This window comes from Mandrillus leucophaeus, unplaced genomic scaffold, assembly GCF_000951045.1.
Source record: "Mandrillus leucophaeus isolate KB7577 unplaced genomic scaffold, Mleu.le_1.0 Scaffold108, whole genome shotgun sequence".
NCBI lineage: Eukaryota > Metazoa > Chordata > Mammalia > Primates > Cercopithecidae > Mandrillus > Mandrillus leucophaeus.
In genome coordinates this window covers 761,231-784,628 of record NW_012098987.1, presented here as the reverse complement: position 1 = coordinate 784,628, position 23,398 = coordinate 761,231, and the positions used below count along the sequence as shown (strand labels likewise).

At 43.1% G+C, this 23,398-nt stretch overlaps 2 protein-coding genes across 2 annotated transcripts in view; both read left to right on the top strand.

The window, feature by feature from the left end:
• Positions 1-9,415, top strand: part of MYO5C (myosin VC) — a 120,246-nt gene extending 110,831 nt beyond the window's left edge. Inside the window, 3 exon segments of the mRNA XM_011986298.1 lie at positions 6,654-6,828; positions 7,656-7,736; positions 9,011-9,415. Coding sequence (XP_011841688.1) covers positions 6,654-6,828; positions 7,656-7,736; positions 9,011-9,163 — 409 coding nt within the window. The 3' untranslated portion in view covers positions 9,164-9,415.
• A 2,452-nt stretch (positions 9,416-11,867) lies between these two features.
• Positions 11,868-23,398, top strand: part of GNB5 (guanine nucleotide binding protein (G protein), beta 5) — a 68,978-nt gene continuing 57,447 nt past the window's right edge. Inside the window, 3 exon segments of the mRNA XM_011986285.1 lie at positions 11,868-11,919; positions 18,876-19,018; positions 22,837-22,848. Of these exon segments, the coding sequence (XP_011841675.1) occupies positions 18,893-19,018; positions 22,837-22,848 (138 nt within the window). The 5' untranslated portion in view covers positions 11,868-11,919; positions 18,876-18,892.

Below are 23,398 nucleotides of genomic sequence, written 5' to 3'. Positions count from 1 at the left end.
GCATCTACTTTTTTAAAATCCAACCTGACAATCTACGCTGCTGCTTCTTTGTTTTGTTTTTGGAGTCAGGGTCTCACTCTGTCACTCAGGCTGGAGTCCAGTGGCATGATCATGGCTTACTGCAACCTTGACCTCCTGGGTTCAAGTGATCCTCCCTCCTCAGCCCCACAAGTAGCTGGTACTGCAGGCATATGCCATTTTTGTAGAAACAGAGTCTCACTATGTTGCTCAGGCTGGAATCTATGCTTCTGAACTGTGACGTTTAGATCATTTTAATGTAATATAATGCTTATATTTAGGACTACCATTTTTTAATTTCTGCTTGTTCCTTCTGGTTTTCACTTCTCCATTTTCTTTATCTGCTTCTTCTGGGTTATTTGAAATTTTTTAGTATCCCTTTCTAAATTATCTGTTTTTTGTTTGTTTGTTTGTTTTTGTTTTTAGTATTATCCCTTTGATCTTTTTTTTAGTTGTTGCTCTAGGGATTCCAGTACATATACTTAACTTTTCACAGTCTATTTAGAATCCATATCTTACCACATCAAGTGGAATGTAGAAATCTTACTATCATGTAGGTCCCTTTAGCCTCCCTACTTTATGTTGCAGTGATCTTATATATTAGATCTACATACATCAAAAACTATACCATACAATATTATAACTTTAGTTTTCAACCATCAAACGTATTTTAAAGAATTCAGTAAGAGAAGAATAGTCTATTATACTCAACCAGGTATTTACCATTTCTGTTGTTTCTTCATTCCTAATGTTCCAAGTCTCATTTTTTTCCAAGTCTCATTTTGATGTAATTTTCCTTCTACCCGAGGAAAGTATTTTAGTGTACCTTTTAGAGTTTCATTGGCAATAAATTCTTAGTTTTCTTTCAGTTGAAAATGTCTTCACTTTACCTTTATTCCTAAAGGATATGTTTGTAGGATGTAGAATTCTGGATTGACAGTTGTTTTCTTTCACCATTTTAAAAATGTTTTACTTTTTTTCTAGCTACTGTGGTTTCAGATAAGAAATCCATAGTCATTTGAACTATTCCCCATAAATAATGCATCATTTTTCTCTGATTGCTTTTAAGATTTTTTCTTTGTCTTTAGTTTTCCACAGTTTGTGATGCGTCTGGGTGTGGATTTCTTTGGGTTTAGCCTGTTTGGAATTTCCCGAGTTTCTTGAATCTGGCCATTCACCAAATTTGGTACATTTTCAGCCACCATTTTTTCAGATATTTTGTCTGCATCATACTCTTCGTCTTCTCTTTCCGGAACTTCAGTGAACCAACTGTTAAAGACTTTTCATTATTGTCCCACAGGTCCATAAAATTCTGCTCCTTTTTCTTAGTTCTTTTCTTCTGTTCTGTTCAGATTGGATAATCTCTGTTAATCCTTTCAAGTTCACTGACTCTCCTCTGTCATCGCTATTCTGCTAGTAAGCCCATTCAGTGAGTTCTTTTATTTCTATTATTGTATTTTTCAATTCTAAAATTTCCATTTGTTTTTTCTTTATATCTTCTGTTTCTTTTCTGAGACTTTATATCTTTTGATTCATTACAAGAGATTTTGGCTTTACTTTTTGGAGCATTTTTATGATGACTTCTTTAAAGTCTTGGTCAGATAATTTGAATATCTGTGTCATCTCAGTGTTGACTTCTATTAGTTGTTTTGTTTAATGTGAGTTGAGATATTTCTGGTTCTTCATATGCCAATTTTGAATTGTATATTGGATATTTTTAAATACTGTATAATGAGACTCTAGGTCTTATTTTTTAGTTTTTATTGGGGTTTGTTTTTGTTTTTTGTTTTTGTTTTTTTTGAGACTGAGTCTTGCTCTGTCACCCAGGCTTGAGTGCAGCGGCCCAATCTTGGCTCACTGAAACCTCCATCTGGGTTCAAGCAATTCTTGTGCCTCAGCCTCCCGAGTTGCTAGGATTACAAGTGCGCACCACCATGCCTGGCTAATTTGTGTATTTCTAGTAGAGACAGAGTTTCACCATGTTGGCCAAGCTGGTCTCAAACTTCTGATCACAAGTGATCTACCTGCCTCAGCCTCCCAAAGTGCTGGTATTACAGATGTGAGCCACCATCCCTGGCCAAGACTCTAAGTCTTTAAATCATATGGAGAATTATCAAGGGAACCCGCCCCCGATGGTTAACATGGGTTCTTTTCTATTTCCTATGCGTCTTGGCTGGTTTGAGAAATAAAGGGAAAGAGCACAAGAGAGAGAAATTTAAAGCTGGGTGTCCAAGGGAGACGTCACATGTTGGCAGGTTCTGTGATGTTCCCCGAGCTGTAAAACCAGTAAGTTTTTATTAGCAATTTTCAAAAGGAGAGGGAGTGCACGAATAGGGCTGTGGGTCACAGAGATCACATACTTCACAAGGTAATAAAATATCACAAAGCAAGTGGAGGCAGGGCGAGATCACAGGACCACAGGATGGGGCGAAATTAAAATTGCTAATGAAGTTTCAGGCATACATTGTCATTGATAACATCTTATCAGGAAACAGGGTTTGAGAGCAGACAACCTGTCTGACCAAAATTTATTAGGCGGGAATTTCCTCATCCTAATAAGCCTGGGAGTGCTACAGGAGACCGGGGCTTATTTCATCCCTTCGGCTTCGACTGTAAAAGGCAGCTGCCTTAAGGGGGCCGTCTGTAGACCTACCCTCAGGGCACATTCTCTTTCTCAGGGATGTTCCTTGCTGAGAAAAAGAATTCAGTGATATTTCTCCTATTTGCCTTTGAAAGAAGAGAAATATGGCTCTGTTCCATCCGGCTCATCGGTGGCCAGAAGTCTTATCTCTCTTGTTCCCTGAACATTGCTGTTATCCTGTTCTTTTTTCAAGATGCCCAGATTTCATGTTGTTCAAACACACATGCTCTACAAACAATTTGTGCAGTTAATGCAATCATCACAGGGTCCTGAGGCGACATATATCCTCCTCAGCTTACAAAGAAGATGACAGGATTAAGAGATTAAAGTAAAGACAGGCATAGGAAATCACAAGGGTATTGATTGGGGAAATGATAAGTGTCCATGAAATCTTCACAATTTACGTTCAGAGATTGCAGTAAAGACAGGCGTAAGAAATTATAAAAGTGTTAATTTGGGGAACTAATAAATGTCCATGAAATCTTCACAATTTGTGTTCTTCTGCCACGGCTTCAGCCAGTCCCTCCGTTCAAGGTCCCTGACTTCCCGCAACAGAGAATGTTGATATTTTCATCAGGTGGACAGTGCATTTGGGTCCAGACTGCAAGTTCTGACCATCCTCTATGTTTTGTGGTTCTCATGTCATTTCCATGTGTAAGGATTTTGTAGTGCTCTTTGGGTCCGTTTCATATATGTGAAAAACAATGGCCACCTTGAAACTTGGGTAATGGTATGTTTCATAGTTCAGTTCTCAAAGTCTGTGTATGCTGTTTAGGGTCAGATTCATGCATGGGCTCAGGGATAAACCCAGGAGTTAATAAAGAACTTTAACAAATTGCTTTTCCCAACTTTCCCAGGCTCCTCCCTTTCTTTGGCATTCCTATTACTTTCTGCCCCCTTTTGGGTGCTTCAGCTAGAAAACTGGAGCTTTCCTTGACTTGCTCTGCCATGTACTTACTGCAGGTCCCCATCTGGGGTCAAATGGTGAGGGCAAAGAGAGAACCTTGAACCACAGATCCTCCAATTGGAAAGGAAGTTTCCCTTCTCTTCGAGTTTTAGGTTCCTCCTGGCCTCCTTTGCCACCACTGCTGTCGACATGGGATCGGAACTTGAGCATGAAAGTATAGAGAAAAAGGAGAGGGAAAAGGTAGGGCATTGAGCATTAGGAGGCCCCTTTTCAGCTCCTTGAGCTAGAACCAGAGAGCTCCCCTTGGAAGTCTTTGTTGGCATTGATGCCCACCTCTGAGTTTCAAACTGTGGCGAGTAGAGGCCAGTGAATAGCAGAGGGGAAAAGTGATGATCTCACTTTTGACTTGGAAGTACTTCAAATTCTGGTCATCTTCCCCAGTACACCTGCTACTATTTATTTTTTCAAGTCCTCAAATAGCTGCCCAGTGCATTCCATCCAGGCTTTGTAGCTGCGTTCAGTGGGACAGACAAGATGGAGTGTGGTTACTCCATCTCACCAGGAACTGGAAACCCACTACACATCTTTGAGTGGGAGAATTAATGTGCTCAAAATTCAGATTTTAGAATAGACTGCGGCAGTATTTGAATAGGGTGAATTAGAAGGGCTGAGATGGGAGCCCCACGAAACCTGTAATAAAAACTAAAAGGGCCAGGTGCGGTGGCTCATGCCTGTAATCCCAGCACTTTGGGAGGCCAAGGCAGGCAGATCACGAGGTCAGGAGATTGAGACTGTCCTGGCTTAAACACGGTGAAACCCCATCTCTACTAAAAATACAAAAAATTAGCTGGGCATGGTGGTGGGTGCCTGTAGTCCCAGCTACTCGGGAGGCTGAGGCAGGAGAATGGCATGAACCCAGGAGGCGGAGCTTGCAGTGAGCCAAGGTTGCACCACTACTCTCCATCCTGAGCAACAGAGCGACACTGACACTCTGTCTCAAACAAACAACAACAACAACAACAACAACAACAAAAACCTAAACAAAAGTAATAAGAACTCAAACTAGTGGGACAAAAGTAGCAATGCAAAAATGGGGGATAGTGAGAACCAATGCAAGATATGTTATCTCACACCCACTATCCTATGGAATAACATTAATTCAGCATCACTGTCCAAATGTTACAGCCAGAAAGAAGACCCACATGGGGCATTGGTAATCGTTAAGGTCAGAGCTGAGACTGACTTTATTTATTTTGAGAAAGTCTCACTCTGTCGCCCAGGCTGACGTACAGTGGCACAGTCTCAACTCACTGCAACCTCCGCCTCCCAGGTTCAAGTGATTCTCCTGCCTCAGCCTCCCGAGTAGCTGGGATTACAGGCATCCGCCACCACACCCAGCTAATTTTTTGTATTTTTAGTGGAGACAGGGTTTTGCCATGTTGGCCAGGCTGGTCTCGAACTTCTGACCTCAAGTGATCAGCCTGCCTTAGTCTCCCAAAGTGCTGAGATTATAGGCGTGAGCCACCATGCCCAGCCCAGAGCTGAAACTGACTTTAGAGATCACTTTATTCAACACTCAATTTTAGCAGTTTCATTGGTATGTAATTTATATACCATACAGTTCACCTGTTTAAAGTATGTAGTTCAGGCTGGGCACAGTTGCTCACACCTATAATCCCAGCGCTTTGGGAGGCTGAGGTGGGCAGATCGCTTGAGGCAAGGAGTTCAAGACCAGCCTGGCCAACAAGGTGAAACCTGTCTCTACTAAAAATACAAAAATTAGCCAGGCGTAGTGGCAGGTGCCTGTAATCCCAGCTACTCAGGAGGCTAAAACAGGAGAATTGCTTGAACCTGAGAGATGGAGGTTGCAGTGAGCTGAGATTGGGCCACTGCACTCCCGCCTGGGTGATAGAGTGAGACGCTATCTCAAAAATAAATAAGTAAAGTATATAGTTCAGTCTTTTTGATATATTTACATAGTTGTGCAACTATCACCATAATGCAATTTTAGAACATGTTAATCCCTCCAGAATGAAACCTTATACCCATTAACAGCCACTCTCATCCCCCACCCCAACTCCCTACTCCACCCAGCCTAGGAAACCATTAATATGTTTTCTTTCTCTACAGATTTTGCCTATTCTGGACATTTAAAAATAAATTGAATCATAAAATGTTACCTTTTGTGGATGGCTTCTTTCACTTACGTAATGTTTGGGAGGTTCATCCGTGTAGCAAATATCAGCACCTCATTCCTTTTTATTGCTGAATAATATCCCATTGTAGGGATAATGCCACAGTTTGTTCATTCATTCATCAGTTGATGGATATTTTGGGTTGTTCTCACTTTTGGGCTATTACGAATAATGCTGCTGTGAACATTTGTGTACAAGGCTTTGTTTGGACATGCTTTCACTTCTCTTGAGTACATATCTAGGAGTAGAATTGCTGTGTCATATGGTAACTCTGTATTCAATTTTGAGAAACCACCAAACTGTCTTCCACAACAGCTGTACCATTTTACATTCCCACTAGCAATGTTTGAGGGTTCTCAACACTCTCATTGTGCCTGGAGAGGTCAGTTAACTTCCCAGGCTCACACAGTGGATTGGTAGGACTAAAACCCATGCCTCTTAACTCAAACCCATGTGGCAGTTAGTGACAGAAATAAGAATAAAAACTGCAGTCGACTGAAAGAAAGCCTTCGCTAATTGAAAGACTTCTACCAATTCAGGAAAAAGAAAACAGTTTTTTATACTTATGGAAGTCTTCTCTTCAGATATCACTGTTTCTTTACTTTAATCAGTTTTCAAAATTGTATTTCATAAGTGATTGCAATCACTGTTCTTTGCTCAGATTGTCCCCAAAGTCTATAGCTGTTCTGGCCCCTCAGTCTAGACCACCATGAGTCTTAGAACTCTGGATCAGGAGAGCTCATCATCAGTCCAGCTCCCTCATTTTGCAGATGAGAAACTGCTGAGCTGTGGTCTTAAGGATCTCAGCAAACTCTGGTACCCTCTTGGGACACACACGGGGCTCTAGCACCCTTCCCTAAAGTGTTCTCTGTTCTTCTGCCTTTCCCTCCAGGTGCAATATCAGCTACTTAGAAGAATGGCTTAAAGATAAGAATTTGCAGAACAGCTTAGCAAAGGAAACATTGGAGCCCCTCTCTCAGGCAGCCTGGTTGCTTCAGGTCAAGAAGACCACAGACAGTGATGCTAAGGAGATCTACGAACGCTGCACCTCACTGTCTGCTGTACAGGTGACCGGACTTGCCTGGTGTCTCCCTGGCTCTTCCCTGACACATCAGTGCAGTGGGCATTGCCTTTCTTGGCTTAGCCCGCTGTGGGCACCCTGGTTCTGTGTGTTCTCTTGGGATCATACCTATCACCCATGGCCCACCCTTTTATCTATAAATATTTATTAAATACTAACACTAGGTCTTAAACACACAGAAATGGGCTGGGCGAGGTGACTCACAGCTGTTATCCAGCACTTTGAGAGGCCAAGGTGGGAGGATTGCTTGAGCCCAGGAGTTTGAGACCAGTCTGGGCAACATAGCAAGACGCTCTACCAAAAAAAGAAAAAAAAGCTGGGGGTGATGGCACACACCTTTGGTCCCAGGTACTTGGGAGGCTGAGGCGGGAGGATCATGTGAGTCCAGGGATTCGAGGCTGCAGTGAGCCAAGATCATGCCACTGCATCCCAGTCTGGTCAATAAAGGGAGACCCTATGTCAAAAATAATAATAATAATAATCACACACACATACACACAAATCTCTGCAATGCATTCCCTGCCCATTAAACTCACAAATGTGTATGTAGAGGGGTGGGCATGTGGGAGGTGGGGAGCCTGGAAGGGGCTCCTCTTACTGATGTCTGATTATCTGATTTGCCTTTGCTCCCTATGGCACTTTTCTCCCTTTGTTTTCTTTTCTTGGAAATAGGTAACATACAGTTCCTGAGCCAAATTATAGGCCAAAAGAACCACCTGTGCTTCCCAATGGTTCCCAATAACCAGAACCATTATTTTATGAACAGAGTTATTATTTTGCATGGTCTAACACCATGTTATGTACTGTTTCCAGATCATAAAGATCCTTAATTCATACACGCCTATAGATGACTTTGAGAAGAGAGTGACTCCATCCTTTGTTCGCAAAGTACAGGTGAGATTCTTAAGGATGTGCCTTTTAATTTTTATCTCCTAACTATGGTATAAGATGTTGATATTTAATTAACATTACAGAAATCCAGGATTAAAGTACATTTACCCACATATACAAATGGAAGGCACCTAGCTCAAAGATAAGCAGGAAATTTTCCTGTGAAATTTTCAGAATCCACCTTAGTCCAGGTGGGAAGGGAATGAAAACACCAAAACCATGATTCCCATGCTGTATTCTGTCAATATATCTTATTTCTTACTGATCTTTGAATACCATGCAAGTGGGCAGAGGCTGAATGGAAACCGAGATGATTTTTCTTTTATAATCATTTGTATAACCATTTTTTCTTATATAATCCCTAAAGTTTCTCCCCTAAGGAACGCTAGGGCAGCAGTTCTCCAAGTTTGGCTCAAGGATCCCTGGGAGTCCTTGAGACACTTTGAAGAGGGTCTGCAAACTCTTCCTTTTTCTGAATACATACCTGTGGATTTTCTAAATAGATACCTGTGGATTTTCTACATAGATACCTGTGGATTTTCTTCATGTATTTCAACCAAAATAACGTATCACAACAGATTGAATGCAGAAACAGATATATATGATATGTTATATATATGATAATATGACATATATATTAAAATATGGCATATATAATATATGATTATATATGATATATTAAGTCAGACATTAAAGGGATTTGCAAAAATAGAAAATACCACTTCTCACTAAATTTTCTTTGTTTTGGAAACTTATGTTTAACATGTATTGAGCTTATTTTAATGAATTAATAAATCATTTTAATTACTAATATGGCAAGTACTGATAGTCATACCCATATACACAAAAGCTTTTGGGGCCTTGGTAATGTTTTAGTATAAAGCAGTCCTGAGAGCAAAAAGGTTGCAAACCCATGAATGAAGAAGAAAGTTGGGTTCAATAAAAATGTAATACTTGAAATCTACTCATGTTTGACCTTAGAATTATGCTGATTAGAATAGATTAGAATATAAAACAGATTTATGGTCAGCTCATCCCATGGGAAATTAACTTCTGAAGTGAAACAGGCAAGTTAATTGTTCATGAGAGCTGATCTGGAAGCCCTGGATAGACTTTGGAATTGTGCTGTTGTTAAAAAGCTCTCATGTATGTCATTTCACGTGATGGTGCAAGGAGTTCTCCACTAGAGATAGTTGTGTTTTGCCTTGACTTTCAGGTAGCAGTAAAGCAGAACATGTTAGTTTCCTTACTCATTTTTCCTCTGATTCTGATTCCAGGCTCTCCTAAATAGCCGTGAGGATTCATCACAGCTGATGTTGGATACCAAATATCTCTTTCAAGTCACATTTCCTTTTACCCCCTCTCCACATGCTCTGGAAATGATTCAGATCCCCAGCAGTTTCAAGCTAGGCTTTCTGAATAGGTTATAGCAGGAGAAAAAGTCAATGCACTTTTTCCTCAAAAGCTAAGTGAAGGTTCAATATGAGGGATGTGGTTTATTAATTGGCAATGGAAATTGGAATGTGATTTAAGGAAGAAAATAGACTTTTCTCAAATGGACCACATCATCTCTCACCCACAGTGACAGTGCTGCTGCTGCAATTTTGTAAGAATTCACACACACCAGCTGTAGTTGGAAAAGCCATGTCTCACTCTCAAATCTCAGCTGGTTTTGACTGAAATTCCTGGAGGGCTCATATTTTCTTCCACGTGCCTCTTGATCTGTTCTGTCTGTGGCAGGGCTCTACCAGGAGGGAGTGAGATCTGGGGACACAGTGGCTTCCAAGTTTTCTAAGGTTCATGTGAAGCCTGAGTACATTTACAAAGCTGCAAGTGGATTCCAGGGCTCAGTCTTCCAGGAAATAATCCCATCTGGCCACCATGGCCTGCCAAGAGCTCTCTTGCCCCATGCCTGCTGGGGACGGAAGGTTTTCATGAATTCGTTTTAATGAAAATGCCCTGCATTGAGAAATGTTTATTTTAGAAAAGTTAGCCAGGCATGATGGCGGGCGCCTGTAGTCCCAGGTACTCGGGAAGCTGAGTTGGGAGAACAGCGTGAACCCGGGAGGCAGAGATTGCAGTGAGCCGAGATCGCACCACTGCACTCTAGCCTGGGCGACAGAGCCAGACTCCATCTCAAAAAAAAAAAAGTTTATTTTAGACCCTTCTAAATTTTTTTTTTTTTTTGAGACTCCAGAGTCTAGCTCTATTGCCAGGCTGGAGTGCAGTGGTGTGATCTCGGCTTACTGCAACCTCCGCCTCCCAGGTTCAAGTGATTCTCCTGCCTCAGCCTCCTGAGTAGCTGGGACTACAGGTACACGCCACCACACCCATCTAATTTTTGTATTTTTAGTAGAGACGGGTTTCACCATGTTGGCCAGGATGGTCTCGATCTCTTGACCTTGTGATCCGCCCCCCTCAGCCTCCCAAAGTGCTGGGATTACAGGCATGAGCCACCTCACCCAGCTGACCCTTTTAATTTTTAAGAGAGTGTTCAATCTGAGATGAATCATATGAAGTATTTTTATGTGTATATCTATTTTAAACTAATATATTATTAAAGCGTAATTGCCGTGCCATTTATCTTCTCTGAAAGAACTTCACATCTTACCTACCAACATATTCACCATAATTTTTTTTAATTTTTAATGCCTTTCATACAATAACTTTAAAAAAAATCAGTTTAAAAAGGCAACCTAAATTATTTTCTCTCTCTAATCAGCATTTCAATGTATTTATTTTTAAATTTTCTCCAAAAGTAACTAAAAAATTATGTCGGACCCTCCTTTTGAGAAATCTATGTTTCCCAAGTTTTATGGGAACTGGCTATTTCTTGTCCCGGCACACCTTCTCATTCCTTCCTTTCAGAGCCTAAAACCTCATTTGATAAGCACTCCTAGTCTCTGGCCTGTGGATCCAGTGCTGTTGTGCTACCAACCCAAGAATCCCAACTGCACCTTCTGCGTCTAACAGTCACAGGTGATAGCTGTGATTCTATAATATAGACTAGTGTCTTAGAGGTAGCAATAATACAGGATTATGAAGCGATATCACCCTGCTAATATGTAATAATATCTTTTCATATTATAAGTGATTGAGTTTAGTTCATTTCAATATATTGTACATGAAAAAATGAAAAGTAGAACTTTGTAATACTTTAATAAATAAAATTAATTACCAAATGAATTGGGTCAGATTCTTTCATTGCAAGGAGATGACATGTCTCTTAAGTGCACAAGTTTTATGCCTTTCTTTAGGGTCACACTGAAAGACGCTAGAATCTTTACAGATCCATAATATCTCATTTAAAGTATATTAAAATGTGTAGAAAGGAAGTAAACATGTCACAGTGCTGGCTCAGGCTGTGTCTCCAGGGTGCTTCCACACTGTGTCAGAATGAGGGGCTACTTGGCAGAGAATTGGCTGGATTTCTGATCCTGAGCTGTGACCTCTATGCCCTTTCTAGACCTTCCCCACACCATGAGGAGCCATCACGGTTGATTTTCGGCTTCCATAACTCAGGATTTATGCCTGTTTTACAGCACTTACCCTGGGCTGGAAGCCAGAAATGCTGCCCACTTCCTCTGTAGGCCTGTGAGCCCCAGAGGGCAGGTACCACATCCTCTGCATCCCTGCCTTCATCCTACTGCTGATGAGGTGGGAGAGAACTGACGGAGCCAAGTCCTGTTGGAGGACTGTGTGTGTGTGGCGGGGAGTCAACCATGGGACAAAGTAGGTCATGTTTGGGGACAGGGAGACCTGTGGAGGCTGAGGAGTTTATGTGTGGAAACATGGGGAGAGGGAGGCACTCACCCCACAGTCTTGATCAGTTCTACAAAGCTGACAGTGGCAAGGAGACCAAAATAGAGAAATGTTAAGAACATGCGGCCCAGGTGAATGTGAGGCCTGCTCAGTGAGTGGGCTCAGACACAGAGGTCAAACCTGCCAAGGTCTCCCTCCACAGTGAGGCTGGGCAGAAGGTTCCAGGGGTGAGTGAGGGATGCAGATGGCAGCGCGTGCCCAGCAGGGAGCATGGAAGTGCAGTGGAGGAAGAAAGCAAGCTGAGAAGCACTCTGAGAAGATAAGGAGATTAACCGGTGGGAGAGGTGCTTCACACCTCAAGCTGCGCTAGTCCTCACCTCTCACCGTCTGCTCTGTGGCTCCCAGTGCTGACTCTGGAAGGTACGTGCATGCTGACATTTAGTTAAAATACTCCAGCTTTTGAAGTGCTCGGAAAAGCATCCAGATGAGTACAGGCCACAGTGTTAGCAGGTCTTTGTGGTGGGAGCATGGGTGAGGGGTTTTGTTGCTGTTAATCTGTAAAATCTAATTTTTCTACAATACACATGAATTTATTTTGAAACAGTAAAGTGTTTTTTACATTAATAGTGGCATCAGGAAAAAGATTAAGCATACTTAAAATCACTAAGTTAGTTTTAAAATTTGATCCAGGTGACACATGACAACATAAGCCTCTGAGTACAGTTTATGGGGTTAGAAAAAGGTTTTTGACACAGAACATTTTGTAGTTGTAAGTCAGATACATCCACATTGCTGTGTGTATCAATTTGTTCTTTTTTACTCTATGCTCATTTCACAATTTAGTCTACAACTGGTGAACATTTGGGTCTTTCAAGTTTAGGCCTTCTATGAATAAAGCTGCTATGACATTTGTGTGTGTGTGTGTGTGTGTGTGTGTGTGTTTTTAAAGGAAATAAGCATTATTTTCTGTGGCGTATGTATGCAGGAGTAGAATTGCTTGGTCATAGAATATATCCGTTTCACTTTATTAGCTCCTACCAACCAGTTTTCTACAGTGGTTATACCGACTTACACTCCCACCAGCAGAGAAAGGCAGTTCCAATCTCTGTATCCTTGCCCACACTTTTGTGTTGTCAGGCTTTTTAAGTTTCCTGATGGGTAAGTAGTTGTATCACACTGTAGTTTTACTTTGTATTTCTTTGATGACTAATGATAACGAGCACTTTTTTATATGTTTATTGACCATATAAGTATCCTCATTTGTGAAGTGACTACACAAGCCTTTTGTCCATTTTAAAAATAATCTTTATTGAGATATGATGTCCACATGTTTTGTTTCATATTTTAAAACCCGTCATTTTAAAACAAATATTTCAGTGTTTTCTTAGTTTATTTACAAGGATTTGCAACCATTGTCACTAACTCCAGAGTATTTTCATCACCCTAAAGAAGAAATCCCATACCCCTTAAGCAGCCACTCCCAACTCCCTCCTTCCCCCTTATTCTCTCTTCCCTCCACCTCCCAACTACTCATCTGCTTCCTGTCTCTACTAATTTGCTGATCCTGTACACTTTACATAAATGAAATCATACAATATGTGGCCTTTTGTGTCTGGCTTCTTTCATAGGATAGCATTTTTTTTTTTTTTTTTTTTTTTTTTTGAGACGGAGTCTCGCTGTGCTCCCAGGCTGGAGTGCAGTGGCATGATCTCGGCTCACTGCAAGCTCTGCCTCCCGGGTTCATGCCATTCTCCCGCCTCAGCCTCCCAAGTAGCTGAGACTACAGGCGCCCGCCACCACGCCCGGCTAGTTTTTTATATTTTTAGTAGAGATGGGGTTTCACCATGTTAGCCAGGATAGTCTCGATCTCCTGACCTCGTGATCCACCCGCCTCGGCCTCCCAAAGTGCTGGGATTACAGGCTTGAGCCACCGCGCCCGGCCAGGATAGCATTTTTAAGGTTGGACCATGTTGTAGCATGTGTCAGAATGTCATTCTTTTTTGTTGCTGAATAGCAGTCTACTGGAGGGATAGACATTTTGTTTATTCGTTTGTCAGTTAGTGGACACTTGAGGTGCTTTCACTTTGGGCTAATAATGCTGTCATGAACATGCATTTTTTTTCTTTTTTCCTTTTTTTTTTTTGAGACGGAGTCTCCCCAGGCTGGAGTGCAGTGGTGTGATCTCGGCTCACTGCAACCTCCATCCTGTGAGTTCAAGCGATTCTCATATCTCAGCCTCCCAAGTAGCTGGGATTACAGGTGCCTGCCACCACGCCTGGCTAATTTTTGTATAGTAGAGATGGGGTTTCACCATGTTGCCCTGGCTGGTCTTGAACTCCTGACCTCAGGTGATCTACCCGCCTGGGCCTTCCAAAGTACTGGGATTACAGGCGTGAGCCACCACACCTGGCCAGTGAACATACATTTTCAATTATCCTGGGTATATATCTAGAAGGAGGATTGTGGGGTCATATGATAACAGCTGTATATTTAATGTTTTGAATAACTACCAAACTGTTTTCCACAGCTGCACCGTTGGAAAATGGATACCCCACTTTACCTTTCCACCAGCAATGTATGAAAGTCCTTTTGTCCATTTTTAATTGAGTTAATGAAGCAGTATTTTAAAAGTAAAAAGTGGATATACCTTATGTATCCAAACACAGGAAGTTGGTTTAATAAATTATGACACTCCATAGGACAGAATAATGCTGAACCTATTACCAAAAAAGGTAGATCTATAAGTGTTAACAGAATATGTTAGACAAAGAAAGCAAGTAGCCCTATTTGCATGACTACCAAAGCTGTATCTATGTGTTTGTGCCAGAAAAGTCTGGAAGAATAAACAACAAACCAAATAAGGGCAGTGAAAATGCAGGGCATGTGATGGGGGATTCAAGTTTTACCTTCTCATCTTTGGTATTGGTTCTTTTTAAAATAAACATGTATTTCTGTGGTAATTTTTAAGCCATATATTTAGGTAAAACAGATATCAAAGACAGTTTGTGCTTGGCATAAGGTTATTAGGGGAAGGTTTGAGAAGTTCTATGAACTCCTACTGGAAAGCAACTTCATGTCAAAATTTGTTAAATGGGGCATTTTTGTCTTTCTTGTCAAAATGTTCATCGAAACATTGGCTCTAGCTGTGAAAAATTCTCTCATCATAAAAAGGATTATTGACAATAAGTACAACAGAAAGTACTAAAATTAAATTTAGCTCATGATATAAATACTAAGTGAAAAACATCAAGATATAGAAATGTCATCAGTATACATGAACAGTATGACCTCTGTGGTCTCAAATCTATTCTTGCATACACCAAAATGTAAAAAGAAGTTTCTCTGAGTCGTGAGATTATAGGTGATTATCTTCTTCCTTATACCTTTTTCCCCCCAAACTTTCTACAATCATATGTATAACATTTACAGTTTTAAAATGCTTTAAATTTAGTTTGTAGCTTGACCATGTTTAACCAGTGAGGTCTAAAATGCTAGCTATGTGATATGACTTGAGGCCCATATGACTCAAAAATTGGAGTATCCGTTAAAAAATAGTGTTTTCCAACAATATGCAATGACGCGAAGATGAAAATGCTATTATATAAGTTAAAGTAGTATATGGCATACAATTCCAATTTTTTAAAAAGCACACACATATATGCTTATAAAGATACTAGAAGAAAACATAAAATGCCAACAAGTCAGTTATTTTTATTGGCATAGGGCATGTAGGCGATTACCTTCCCCTTTTTGTGTCCTTCTGTTTCCAGTTATTTATTTACTTATTTGACATGGAGTCTCACTCTGTTGCCCAGGGTGGAGTGCAGTGGCGTGATCTCAGTTCACTGCAACATCTGCCTCCTGGCTTCAAGTGGTTCTCCTGCCTCAGCCTCCCGAGTAGCGGGATTACAGGTGCACGCCACAATGCCAGGCTAATTTTTGTATTTTTTGTAGAGATGGGGTTTCCTTATGTTGGTCAGGCTGGTTTCAAATTCCTGGCCTCAAGTGATCCACCCGCCTCAGCCTCCCAAAGTGTTGGGATTACAGGTGTGAGCCACCGCGCCCAGCCCTCTGTTTCAAGTTACTTATAATGAACATTATAAGTATCTTTTATAATTTGAAAAAATTCGCAATTTAGTTTGAGAAGAAAAACATTGCCTCTATCTAGATATGGAATATCGGCCATCTTTTCTACTTGTCTTTCTCTTCCGTGCCTCCCAGCCATCCTTCTATTCCTCCTCTACTTGGTGCCACGGGTTCCTCTCGCCTTCCATTTCCATAGCTGCTCCTCTGTCTGGAGCTCATTTCTTCTTCTGCAGAACACAGCAATCTCTTAACCTAGTTTGTTTTCCTGCCGTCCCTTCTCTGTCTCTCTCTCTCTCTCTGTCTCTGACCTATTTCTGGAAGCACAAATTCTGGAATAATCCACATGGATGACGCTGCTCCCTTGCTTAACAGCCCGTGGCTCACCGTCCTAATGCTATTACTGGGAGTGCTCAGCCTGACCTTGTTACTGGCTGCCTTTTACAGGGCTGGGGAGTGGGGTGCAACAGTTACCAAGCCCCACCATGGGCCAGGCTCTGGAGGGCAGGCCCTTTTTTGTTAACTCACCTTTTGTGACAAAACCATGCGGCTTGACCATGCTAGCTTGGAAGGGTTCCAAAGTGTGTATTCACGCTACTTACAGACTCAGCTCTGCCGCTGACCTTGGACTTACTTAATCCCCCTGCTTCTTCTCAGCTGTAACACAGATGTCCTGCCCCCCTCCCAGGATAGTTTTGAGAGGCAAGGGCTGGGCACTCTGTGGCAGTTGGTAGCTGGTTTCCTTTCGAGCTGTTGTCCCTAAGGGATGCCCTGTATGCCTTTGTTGCCTAGAGGTCTCTGGAACTGTGCTGGCCGCCCCTTTGCTGTAGGAGCTCAGCCCAACTCATGAGCTCCCCATTCTCTCTCCAGCCCCAGGGTGGGCTCCACATGGCAGAGGTTTCTCATCAGAAATGTCCCCACTGTCACCTCCCCCATAAATGCATCCCTCTCAGATTTGACTCTGTTGAAATGTTCAGACCACCACTCCCAATTATCTTTATGTTCAGGGAGTCATTTCTCTGAATCTTGAAGGGACTCACTCTGGAACACCTACCAAATTGACAGGGCCACACTGGCCTCCCTTCCCCCTTAACCGCTTTGTCCTCATCTCCAGCAATGGCAACATAACCCCTCGGTCTCCCAAAGAAATCTAGGTCACAGCACCCACATCTCCCTCTCCTCAACCCCACATGCCAAATCCAGCTCCTTCTCTTTCTCTTTCCTAAGCATGGTCCAAGTCCATCCCACTACATTGCTCTGTGGGCCTAAAAGGAAGAGGCTGTAGCACAAAACAAGATTTAAGGAGTTTACCTGAGCCAAAGTGAGGACAGATGCCTGGAAGGCCCAGACCCAAGTAACTTTGAACATTATCTCTGTTTGGCCTTTGTTACAAGCAGTTTTTTTTTTCAAAGGTAAAAAAGAGGGACAGGGAGTTGGCTGATACAAAGTTGTCAGGAATTCTCATTGGTTTATAGAAATAACATTGATTAGTGATTGGCTATACATTGTTACACTACAGGGTATGGGTTATAGTGTCCAGTGTGGCATTATTAGGTTGTTTTATTTATTTATTTATTTATTTATTTTTTTGAGACGGAGTCTTGCTGTGTCGCCCAGGCTGGAGGGCAGTGGCCGGATCTCAGCTCATTGCAAGCTCCGCCTCCCGGGTTTTTACGCCATTCTCCTGCCTCAGCCTCCCGACCAGCTGGGACTGCAGGCGCCCACCACCTCGCCCGGCTAGTTTTTTGTATTTTTTAGTAGAGACGGGGTTTCACCGTGTTAGCCAGGATGGTCTCGAACTCCTGACCTCGTGATCCGCCCGTCTCGGCCTCCCAAAGTGCTGGGATTACAGGCTTGAGCCACCGCGCCCGGCCTAGGTTGTTTTTTAGCTACTTGTGTGAATAGCAAGCAGTTTCAAGAGATGAGGCCAGGGATGGTGGCTCACATCTGTAATCCCAGCACCTTGGGAGGCCAAGGTGGGCAGATAACTTGAAGTCAGGAGTTCGAGACCAGCCTGGCCAACATGGTGAAACCCTGTCTCTACTAAAAATACAAAAATTAGCCTGGCATGGTGGTTTATGCCTATAATCCCAACTACTTGGGAGGCTGAGGCAGGAAAATCCCTTAAACCCGGGAGAATGAGGTTGCAGTGAGCCAAGATTGTGCCACTGCACTCCTGCCTGGGAGACAGAGAGATACTCTGTCTCAAAATAACAATAACAATAATAATAATAAAAAGATGAATACACAGCTGAAAGTGGGGACTAGGATGTTATTGCTGTCTCATTTTCATGACTCTCTGGGCCTGATAATTTAAAAGGGCTTGCATTCCTCAGATAAAAGTTACTTTCTCACCTTTAGTCCATGACTTCCTCACGTCTTGTCTGAACCGTTGCCATAGGCTCCTCTCATTTTTTCCTTCGCATCTCCAGCCTCACCCTGCCCCTTCCCCTATCCCTCCTTCCCAAGGCAGCCACTGTTCCCGCTACTGCTGCCACTCAGGGCACTGGCGCACTCTCTGTATTACCAACCTTGAGCTAAGTGCTTTATGCACTGACTCTTATCATTCTCCTGATAACCCCAGAGGGTAGATTTTAAGATCTCCACTTGACAGATTAGCAAAACCAAGCTTCAGAGAGGTCAGGTAACTAGCCTCAGTGGTGGTCCGGGACCAGGCAGCCACAGCCTGTCCCTGAAACCACTAGATGCTTGTGCTGCCTCAAGGCTGCCTCCCTGCAGCGGCCTGGGCCTGTCTGTTGACTTCCTTGTGAACAGACAGGGACCCTGGGTCTTTGGCTGTCAAATGTTTAATAAGTGGGTGCTTGCCTTCCAGGGAACCCACACCACCCTTACTCAGCCCCCTGGCTTTGGTTAGGGTCAGGCTCCATCATTTGCTGACCCTTATCTTTACTGTAAAAGTTCACCCTGACGGGAGGAATGTTTTTAAAAGTTTTAAATTATAGCATCCATTACAACAACATTTTCCGTTGTGAAACCCCACAGAATTGATACTGTGCTGCCAGGATCGATCCTGACTGTGTCTGCCAGCTGCCAAAAAACTGGTTAGACGCGTTAAGTTCAGAAAACCTATTGTCTGATGCTTTCTCACTGATTAAATAAATGAGTTGTATTGCCCCAGCATGTTGTAATAGTTGAAAGGTTATAAATTAATTGCATATACTCTATCCCACATGTAGACGTCTGAATAGCTACCATGGTACAAGCAAGAAGAGATTTTAGAAAGCTAAAACCATTGGCTTTTCTCACACCCTCTCCCTTCTTTTCACTTTTTCTCAGTTCATCTTGGGTAGAAGATGTGTGATCAGACCTTTCTTGCTAATGTATTTGGCTCATGTGACAAATGTTTCAAACAAAGAGCTCTGAGACCAGTTTTCAAGAAATCTCAACAACTCAGCTACTGTTCAACATGTGCAGAAATCGTAAGTGCCACTTTAAAAAAAATTTAGTTATCTGTCTTAAAACAGTCAAGCGAGAGTCCTGTGACAGATGAGTTGCCATAGAATCAGTTTCTATAACACACACTTTTCAGTATGCCTAGGCTTGGCCAGGCAGTATAGCATAGAGGTTCAGGATGTGGACGCTAGTGTCTGACTGCCTGGGTCCAAATCCTATTTATGTTCCTAGTTAGTGGTGTGCAAGGAGGTTCTCACCTTTCTCCTGAAGCCTGTTTTCCCGTCTGCAAATAGAAATACTAATAACACCTACATCATAAGAGTTTTATGTGGATCACATGATTTCATCTGATAACTTATTTTAAATAGTACCCAGCAAGCAAAGTGCTCAATGAATGTTTTAGCTTCTATTCTTTCTTAGGGCTAATACTTTTTTCTTCTGACTTCTACAAGTCTGCTTGGCAGGCAATCAAGCTAAAAGAGAAGCTGGCAAATAAACAGTCTGGGAGCATCTTTCCAAGGACAGGTCCCAGTGGTGTGTGGGTCCAGCTCTAATGGAGATGGAATCTTACAGGGCCTCAGTAGTGAGCAAAATTCAGCTCAGAAGTACTCTTTCGGCCTAAGCCTTCAACAAAGACTAGGAATGGAATATAAATCCTGGAATTTTCAAAGTACACAAAATCAAGTCCGCACCAGAGGTGGCTGTGCACAGGCTGCAGATCTTGCAGCAAAAATGCCCACAGCATCACTGAAGCCCTAAGAATTAGTCCTATCTCAGAGAATTTGCAAAGCTGCGCTCAATAGTGCAGCTGAGCAGAGCCCCCACTTGGTGAAAAGTGGTAAAGCACTCCTCCTGAAAAGCCCAGCAGGAAATCCTCACATATTTAAAACAACAAAATCTGTAATACAATCAGAGAGAGGAATGCATTTTATCCAACTGAAAAAGAAAGGGCGCTTTTTATCCTTCTGATTTCATTGTAACCCCTGACAGTGATTACATTCAAAATTACTCCCTTAAAGCAAATAGCAAGTAAACAGCCTAGGGTGGCATAAAAACGCTTTGATACAGCATAGCAGTTTGGATGTGTCTTCAGTCTAGGTGTAACGGGCTTCTACCTGTAGTATATTTCTACAGTCTATGTTCTAACTTGGCTCTGCGAATTGTAGAACTGAGGACATTTAGTTCTTAAAAACAAATCTGCTTTCTGGGGGCCTTACCCCCCTCCCCATTATTTATTAATCTCACTCTTCTGCTTTTTAAACAAATTCCTCTGCAAAATCCCAGATTTTGAGTCCTCTGTGGCACATAGGTTCTCCCAGGCACAGGGGCCATGCCTGGAGATACTCTTCTAGGGAACAGTTGACGGCTAGCGCCACTATTAGGTTGGTGCAAAAGTAATTGTGGTTTTTGCCATTGCTTTCAATTGAAGCAATGGTGCGAGCTCGGCTCATTGTAACCTCTGACTCCAGGGTTCAAGCGATTCTCATGCCTCAGCCTCCTGAGTAGCTGACATTACAGGCACGCACCACCACGCCTAGCTAATTTTTGTAGTTCTAGTAGAGAGAGGGTTTCACCATGTTGGCCAGGCTGGTTTTGAACTCCTGACCTCAGGTGATACACCCATCTTGGCCTCCCAAAGCACTGGGACTACAGGTGTGAACCACTGTGCCCAGCCCACACCATCTTACTTAATTCTCATAACAATTCTCATTGCTTTCCATTGAAAGCAATGGCAAAAAACACAATTACTTTAGTACAATCTCTACTCTCTACTTGGGGGTTCCCAAATATTCAGACAGCATCATTCAGCTGAGGAGACATCCAATGACTGACAGCTGGCCTTTCATCCAAGTGTTTGGGATGATGTAGACGCAGTCCCCATTGGGCCCTTTTCATGAATAGGAGTGACCCTTTATCTCAACCACTGTGGAATGTAGCTGACCTCACTTTTCTGATATCTGGCTTCCTCAGCGGGGGTGAACACCAAAATACAAGACAGCACTTGGCAAACTGCCCAACCATTAAAAGTTTGATGGCCTTATATCTAGATAGTTGATTCTCCAGGTTGGAGGCTGTTTGAGGTTTATTTTACAGAAAGAACCCCCAGAAGATGGCACACACCAGTGAGAAGTACCACGTGCCTCAGATCTTCACAGCCAGGAGGACCCTGAACCACACACACACATCCTGTAATGGTCCAGAGCCAGCCTAAGGAGGTGATGAGACGAGGCTGCCTTGCCTGAGCCCCCCGAGATGGCCCTTGTGAAAAGTATCCCCCATGACCCAGTGTCTCATTTAAATTACCTCATGTGAACTGCTCAAGTGTCACAGGCAGCCTCAGTAATAATAACAGATGCATATTGTGTGCCACGCACTGCTCTCTCCGAATGCCATCCAGAGTCTGGAGGAGGCGTTGTCTCCCGATTACAGATGAGCCCGAGACACAGACAGGTAAATCCCTCAGGCCACACAGCAGAGCCAGGATTTGCCCCCAGGCAGTCAGATCTAGACAGAGCCTGTGCTCTTAACCTTTTGCTCTACAAACTCTCAAACAGGTGTAATATTTTTGCTTTTAAATTTTTACATTCTTATCTTATACTTAAATAATTGTATTTATATGTTTATCCATTTATAAACATGTTTATGTTATACGTTTATATTTTTAACATAGTTTATACAGATTTATATATTTTATATATTGTTTTATACATCAATTTAATAAACTAGCATTAACTGAGCACCTACCATATGCAAGTACTATGCTAAATACTTAAATACTGAGGAACAACGACAAATAAATCTATTAATATATGGATGGGAACAGAAAAGAGAACTAACAGCGAATAAGCATCTGCTATGTATGGAGAAGTGTGCTAAAGTCTTCACCCACACTATCTTTTTGTTTTTTTGAGTCTCACTCTGTTGCCCAGGCTGGAGTGCAGTGGCATAATCTCGGCTCACTGCAACCTCTGACTCCAGGGTTCAAGTGATTCTCGTGCCTCAGCCTCCTGAGTAGCTGAGGTTACAGGCATGCACCACCACACCCGGCTACTTTTTGTATTTTTAGTAGAGAGAGGGTTTCACCATGTTGGCCAGGCTGGTTTCGAACTCCTGACCTCAGGTGATCCACCCACCTAGGCCTCCCAAAGTGTTGGGATTACAGGTGTGAACCACCGCGCCCGGCCCACACCATCTTACTTAATTCTCATAACAATCCTATGAAGCAGATCCTATGAAGAAGCTTTTCCAGATAAGGAAACTGAGGATCTCAGACTCTAACCTGCAAAACCACTATGTACAGATTAATATCAAGTACCTTCAACTTTTCTCAGATAGAGAGGGCCCGGGGCAGTAAGTGCAGGCTGGCTCCTCTGGGAGGGAGCAGGTACAGAGAGGTGGGGACAGCACCCAAGATTCTGCTTAGTGATGTTCCTACAGAATTTGTAACTTTGATCTGCCTTCTCGTTCTCTGCACAAACGCATGCAAGATCACAGAAGAGGCAAAAAGGAGAAGGCTTGAGTTGGATCAGCCACACCAAAGTCCAGAGGACTATGGAGCCAGCCTGTCTGGGTCCAAATCCTCTCTCTCCCTGTTTCTTGGAGCGTGCCCCCTGAGTAATCACTCAGTCTTTCCGTGCCTCAGTTTCCTCTTCTGTAAAGTGGGGATAAGAGTGCCCATTCAAGGTGACTCCTGCGAGGATTAAACAAATGCGAATTAAAGCACTTAGAACAGTGCCCCTCACACTTCAGGCGCTTGGGGCGAGGGGATGCTTCAGTCTGACAGAAGTCACTAAATGTGCATCCTGGTAGAACTGTGCCAGCCCTTCATTCTAAAGGGCTGGAGGTGGCCTCAGAAGTGAGGGGTCCCAGATGCCTGGGCGTGGGCTCAGAAGCCCCAGGTCTGAGCCCGCGCGCCCACCGACCCACTGCCCATCTCCTTTTGCCGCCCCCAGGCCAGGGACTTGATTCCTGCGTGAAGAAAAGAAAAACTAAGGGTGGGCCTCCTAATGCCTCAGAGACTCCGTCTCAGAACCCAGCAACTAGTTTTATTTTTGTATATTTAGATTAACAAACGAAGAGGGTTTCCTGTTCCTTGTCGGGGGAGCACCACAGCTACCTGCGGCCAAGCCTCGTAGCCATCTCCTCTCCCGTCCTCTCTCTGCCTGCTGGAGCCACGGGCCGGCAGCCCGCAATCAAGTCCCACAGAGCGGAGATCTGCACGAGAGGCTTGGGGATGGGAGGGCCGTGTCGCGGGAGCCTCACCGGTCTCCCCAGAAGCGGGGAGTCCCGAGGTGGAATCCGGCTTGGCCCCTCCCTCTGTGTGCGTCCTCGGGCAAATCACCCAGCATTCCTGAGCCTCAGTTTGCCCGCCGGTAAAATGGGCCTGACACTCCCTGCCTCTCCGG